The sequence below is a fragment of the Petaurus breviceps genome, unplaced genomic scaffold, assembly GCF_028583685.1.
Source record: "Petaurus breviceps papuanus isolate PSGF00001 unplaced genomic scaffold, PetGlider_PUasm1.0 428, whole genome shotgun sequence".
NCBI classification, from domain to species: domain Eukaryota; kingdom Metazoa; phylum Chordata; class Mammalia; order Diprotodontia; family Petauridae; genus Petaurus; species Petaurus breviceps.
In genome coordinates, this window is record NW_027186331.1 from 40,312 (window position 1) to 47,167 (window position 6,856).

Genomic DNA, 6,856 nt, shown 5'->3' on the forward strand with positions numbered 1-6,856 from the left:
AGAGACACAGAGTCAGAGAGAGAGACAGAGACAGAGAGAGACAGAGATAGAGAGAGGTTTCAGTTGTGGGGGGAGAGGCAGCTGAGCTGGTTCCTTGACAGAAATGAAGGATTTCAACAGAAGAGGGTGAATGCCTTTTTCAGGTGGTTACTATGTGCCCAACACATAAGTTCTGGGGATATAAACCATCAAAGGGAACTAGTCTGTGTTTTCACATTCAGCTCATGAAGAGAGCTAAGCTGCAGAGTGAATGGAAAGGTCAAGAGATCTCAAGGGTTGCCTAGCCAGGCAGATGGGCAGGCCTAATGCTTCTTGCTGATGTAACATCCTTAAGCAGAAATTCTGATCTTAGCATGTGCCCCCCATGACTCAGCTCCAGAGGCTTCCTGTTGGCTCCAGGACACAATTCGGATATTTCTCTTCAGCCCCAGCCTCACTTCACTGTCTCTCCCGTCTCCCACCCCCAGTTCTTCCATGTGCCCAGACTGGCCTCTCCCCACACCTTTGCAGGGGCCATCCCCATGCCTTCAATGCACTCCCTCCTTATCTCTGCCTCACAGACTTCTTCACTTGTTTTAATATATAGCCCCAGTGCCACCGTCTACACAAGGCTTTCTCTAATTCCTCCACCTTCTGGTGCCCTCCCTCCCAAACCACCTTGTATTTGTCCCCTGTGTATATGCTTATATTGAACCCCTTCTATCAGTACTGCAAATACTCATATGTGTGCTTGTATCCATATTAGAATGAAAGCTCCTGGAGGACAGGGGTTGCTTCATTCTGGTTGCTTGTATCCCCATTGCTTGGGATATAGTTGGCTCTTAATAAACACTTGATAGTTGGTCAGTAGGTCACATGATATCAGAAAGCGATGGGGAAGACAGTAAGGTCTGGATGACCCCAGGAGGCAGAAGCAGGGCAGATGGCTCATCAGTCAGCCAGCAAGCATTTATTAAGCACCTACTATGTATGAGACCCTGTGCTAAACAACCCCTGTTCTCAAGGAGCTCAGGAGACAACATGTAAATTGGTATCTAGGAACACACAAGCCACATAGAACACAGGAAGACAAAGCCTATTGGTCTCCAGCTCATCAGGAGGAGGAAAGTGACTCACCTCTTATGTGGGCCTTGTGAGCAGTCAAGTAGAAGATGAGGATGGAAGGCTCTCAGGGCCCAGAGGATGGTTCCCACCAGTGCATGGACCTGGCATTGGATCAGTCAGGGCCCTGCCACACTCCAGCTGAGGCTGGGTTCTCCTTGAGCATTCTGCCCTCTTCCTTCCTGGTCAGCACTCAGAATCCCAGAGGGCTGGGATGCCACAACTGGAAAGGCCCTTAGTGATCATCTTTATCTCTCCCCTCAGTTGACAGATGTGGAAACTGAAGCCTAGAAAGAGAAGAGGCTTAGCCAAGGCCACACAGCTGACTGACTGTAGTAGGATAAGAACCCACTAACTGTGTGACCTTCCACAAGGAAGAGGCAGCTGGTGGGGCAGTGGATAGATCACCGGCCCAAGACCTAAATTTCAACTTAAGCTAAAATCTGGCCTTAGACACTTACTGAGCAGCATAATCCTGGCCATATATCACTGTCTACTCTTTGCCTCAGTTTCCTGAACTGTAAAATAGGGATCATAATAGAACCTACCTCTCAGTGTTGTGAAGATCAAATATTTATAAATAATTTCTAATATTTATACAAAGTATAATATGATTAAAGAGATAGTATTTGTAAAAAATGTTTAGCACTGTGCTTGGAACATAGTAGGTACTTAAAAATGCCTATTCCATTTCATCACACAAGTGTCTTCCTCTCTCTGGGCTTTACTTTCCTTATCTGGAAAACAAGGGAGTTTGATTAGAACTGGATTGGACATGGAAACAGAGAATATAGAGGGGAGGATGATGAGGGTAAGGAAGCCTGGCATCTAAGCTCTAACAGAGATATTTAATTTGGAGAAAAGAGGACTCAGGGGACATGAGAGCTTCTTTCAAGCATTTGAAGGCTTACCTCATGGAAGGAATAAACCTCTTCCATTTGGCTCCAGAGGGCAGAGCTAGGACCGTTGAAGGGATGTTGCAAAGAAAGGATTTCACCTTGTTATCAGTCAAAACTTCACAGCAATGACAGCTGTCCCATAATAGAATGTATTGGCTTAGAAAGTAGTGAGTTCCATGTCATTCCATGCCATTGGAAGCCTGCAAGCACATGTTTCCCATGATATGGCATCACATATCAGGAAAAAAAATTGCCTAGATGAGTCAAAGCCACTTCTAGCTCTGGCAGTGGTAATGTTGTGAAGGCATATCTAATTACGACATCTTAGCAGAATCAGGTGGTTGCTTTGTTGATTTTTTTTGGGCAAGGGTAGAGAAGAAATGACCTGAAATCTTGGGGGCTCTATAATCAATCATCCCAGTCCCACAGATGCTCTCGAGTGATTCTGGGCAGTAGCTGGGCTTCAGGAATGAGGGCCATCTTCTCAACAAGGATTTATGAAGGACCTGCTATGTGCTAGGTGTTAAGGACAAAGACAAAATGAACCAGTTCCTGCCCTCAGATGCTTACCTTCTGCTGGGATGTACAACTTGCATACTCCAACTTGTTCCTAAGTATAAAGAGAAGACTATGGCTTGGATCAATGATTTCACTGGCCAAGAGAACTCCTGGAGCAGGAAACTCTTTACTAATGCAGATCAGTGACTCCTCTGCAACTTAGAGGAGAATTGGCTAGAATTCTGAGAAGAAAAGAGATTTACCCAGGGTCACACAGTCAAGATGCCAGAGGCAGGACTCAAACTCAGGTCTTCCTTGCTGCTCTACAACACTGTCTCTCAGATACAAAACAGAGACAAAATAAATTTGAGGTGATTACTTGGGGTGTCAGAGGAGACACTATGGGCCATCAGGAAAGTCCTCAGGTGGGAGGATATATCCAGGCTTTCTCAATTCAGTTGGGGGCAGTGTGAGCAGAAGGGCGATGGGAGAGATGGTGTGGAGGGAGTGTCAACAAAGCTTGAGAAAAGATTGGGGAAAATGGAAAGGAAGGTCCCAGGGATACTCTGAGGTGGTGAGCCTGGGTGCCTGGGAAAATGGTGGTTCCATCAACCTAAATGGGGAAGTTTGCTGTAGGGATGCCGCTAAAGTACCATGAATTCTATTGTGTACCCATTGACAGTAATGGCCCTTTCTCTTTTTCAGGCTGACATCTTCTCAGGAGCCATATTCATTAGGTTGGCCTTGGGACTCGACCTGTACTTGGCCATCTTTTTCCTCCTGGCCATCACAGGCCTTTATACCATCACGGGTGAGACACGGGGAGGAGGAGGAGTAGACTTGGAGTCTGCTGTGTGTGGCCATCTCTGCGCCATGCACTCTGGAGGGACACAGAGGAGTGGGAGTGGAAGAACAATGAGCAAAGGCTGGTTAGAAAGACAAAGTTTACGTCCATAAAACCATTAGGCACTGATATAAGACAAGGTCTCAGCTGAATGTTCTAAGACATCCAGGGAGCACGTGCACTATGGGCAGGTAGGGAGGAGGTAACTGTGGCCTGGAGCAGCAGGAAAGAGATATCAGTCCTGGATGGGACCAGCTGCAGAAGGGATTGGCCAAGTTCACCCAGCGTCAGAAGCAGAATTGGAACTGGGTTCTTCTAACTCCAACTCTGTATACAAATGCCACGTAGCAATTAGCAAAGATCGCAGCCAACATTTATATGGCACTTCAGTTTCCAGAGAATTTTACAATCATTGGCTTATTTTATCTTCATAACAACCCTGGGATGATTAATTATTAATTAGTGTTAATAAGAATCATATTAATCACGTTAACAATTGAGATATGGAGCTGCTGAAATGCTTACAACATGCCTGAGCCGTGGAGTCTCCACTGATCCTCACAGGAAAACTTCATGTGGGACATACTACAGATAGGAAACTGAGGCTCAGAGGAATGAACTGGCTTGCTCAAGCTCACACAGCTAGTTAGCAAGTATTGGATGTGAGAGTTTAAATTCCAAGCCCAGCGCTCTCTCCGTTGGACCAGTCCTGATTCTGTCACTTTTTATTTGTAACCTGGGGAAGGGCACTCCTGAATCTCAGAACTCCTTTCAGCAGATCAATTAACAAGCGTTTATTAAGGGTTTATTAGAGCTGGAAGCCAGGATCTGAAGGAAGGCAAAAGTAATGCTTGTCATCAAGGAGCTCGTAGTGTAAGGGGAGGGACAACGTACAAATAAAGATGAAGAGCTTTACCCAGTGTAAATGGGAGGGGAAAGCATAAGCAACTAGGGGGACAAGGAAAAACTTCCTGCAGAAAGTCTTGATGGAAGCCAGGAGCTGTAGAAGAGGAGGGAGGGCGTTTCAGGCAGGGGGCACAACCAGTGCAAAGGCACAAAGGTGGGAGGTGGAGTGTTGTGTTTGAGGAACATCCTATAAACCAGGATAGCTGGATCACCAAGTGTTGAGAGAGGAGTAATGTGTGAGAAGAAAGGAAAGGTGAGAAGAGGTCAGGTTGTGAAGAGATTCCAATGTCAAACAGAGGATTTGATATTTGATCCTGGCGGCAACAGGGCATGTGGGTTTTACTGAGTAGGAGGCGTGACATGGTCAGACCTTTCTTTTAGGAAAATCGCTTTAGTGGCTAAGTGGAGGATGCATTAGAGTGGGGAGAGACTTGAGGCAGGCAGAGCCACCTGTGGCTACTATAGGAGTCCAGGTGTGAGATGGTAAGGATCTGCCCCAGGGTGGGGGCAGTGTCAGAGAAGGAGATAAATGTGAGAGATATTGTGAATATAGAAATGGCAAGATCTGACCACAGATTGGATATGGGGGAAGAATGAGGGTGAGGACTGAGGATGATCCTGAAGTTGTGGGCTTTGGTGACTAGGAGAATGGAGGTGCCCTTCACAGTAATGGGGAAGCTTGGATTTGGAGGGACAAGAATGAGTCAGTTTGGGACATGTTGTTTGAGATGACTGAGACACCCAGTTTGAGATGTGTAATAGACATTTGGTGACATGGAACTCAGGAGAGAGACTAGATCTGGATTTGTAGATCTGGGAAGCTTTTGCATAGAGATGATCACCAAACCCCTGAGAATGGATGATCAAGGGAGATTATCTAGAAGGAGAAGAGGATTGCTCAGAGTAGAACTTTGGGGGCTCCCCACTGTTGGTGAGAATGACCTGAATGAAGATCCAGCAGAGCAGATGGAGAAGAAGCAGTCTCCCAGGTCAGAGGGACCTCAGTGGCCACTGAAGCCAATCCAGATTTGAGTTTGATTCTGTCTATGACATCCAAACTTTGCTTCAAGAATTTCTGTTGGGTGGGGGAAGGGCAGGGAGATTCACTAAATTCTGAGGCAGCCTGTTTAGCATTTAGTCACACCCCAAGTTTCCTCTTCTGGAAAATGAGAAGATTGAGTGGAAAGAATGCTGGATTTGGAGTCAGAGGAAGTAAGTCTAAATCCTGACTTTGACTCTTACTAGTTATGTGACCCTGGGCAAGTCACTCAACCTTTCTGACCTTCAGTTTCCTCATTTGTCAAATATGGGGTTTGGTCAAATGACCTTTAATAATAAGATCTACAATCCTATGTGAGCCCTTTGATTCCATCAAACTACAATGGTACAGGATTATGAAACTAATCATGTCACTCTGCTGACTCATGAGCTCCTCCTTGTGGCCAAGTAATTAATGCAGGCTTTCCTCGGAAGTGCATTTGGCAGGGTGCCTGCAGGCAAATTAGGTGGGGGGTATGTGTGTGCAAGAGAACAGAGGAAGGGTGCTCTAAAATAGATCCAGTTTCCTTGTTCTCTCCTCCCAGTGGTCTTGGAGCCTTTTCTGGGGGAAGAATGGAGTTCTTCCTCTATGGAAGCAGAAGCTGAGGGATATAGCACATGGTTTGGTAGAAGGAGAGTGAACTGATCAAAAACTTTGAGGTAATCTAGTCTAACCCTCAAATTTTACAGAGGAGGAAACTGAGGTGGAAGGGAAGGGACTCACCCAAGTTCATACAGGTAATATCATAGGAGAGATGAGCAACCAAGGCATTGAGAGGATAAGTGAATTATCCAAGGTCATGATTAGAATATGAAGAATATATCACTGCATTCTGACTGCACTCAGGGCCATCCCCATGGTGCCACATTTCTTCCAGCTTTGCCCACCAGTCTTTGGTCTGGTGCAGTGGATTTAGCTCTGTCTGGAGTTTATGGAGAGCAGCTTGCCTCTCTTGCTTCCAGCTCTTCCCCCATCTTGCCTTCACCTCCATTCATGTTGCTTCCAATAACAATAATGTCTTTTGGGGGAGGAGGCCTGATCTGTGATTTAATTGGTGTGGGGGATGTCCAATATGAACGGGAACTTCCTTCACCAAAGCAGATGCAGGTCAGCCTGGTTTGTGCCTCACACCTTTAAAGACTGGCCTTGGGCACTGGCAGGTTAAGTGGTTCCCCTAGAGTCACACAGCTAATAAGAATGATAGCTAACATTCATATTGCACTTGCTGTATGCCTGACACTGGGTTACATGCTTTGAAATTATTATCTCATTTGAACCTCACCACAACCCTGGGAGGGAGGTATTATTACTATCCACATTTTACATGTGGGGAAACTGAGGAAAATAGTGGCTAAGTGATTTGTCCAGGATCACACAGCTAATAGGGGCTGGATTTAAACTCAGGTCCTCCTGACTCCATACTGGGTACTCTGTTTACTGCAGCAGCTGGCTGCCCAGCATGTGTCCAAGGTGAGACTTACAGACTCTGCAGCTGTCTACTGTGCCGTCATAAGTATGTCTTTAATTTATATGGCCCTTTAAGGCTCACCAAGTGTTTTCTATTGTCTC

The 6,856-nt window shown here is 46.0% G+C and overlaps 1 protein-coding gene across 1 annotated transcript in view; it reads left to right on the top strand.

Moving 5' to 3' along the window:
• Positions 1 to 6,856, top strand: part of LOC138171343 (sodium/glucose cotransporter 1-like) — a 66,487-nt gene that overhangs the window by 27,908 nt on the left and 31,723 nt on the right. The window contains exon 4 of the mRNA XM_069100786.1: positions 3,204 to 3,309. Coding sequence (XP_068956887.1) covers positions 3,204 to 3,309 — 106 coding nt within the window. The remainder of the gene's footprint in view (positions 1 to 3,203; positions 3,310 to 6,856) is intronic.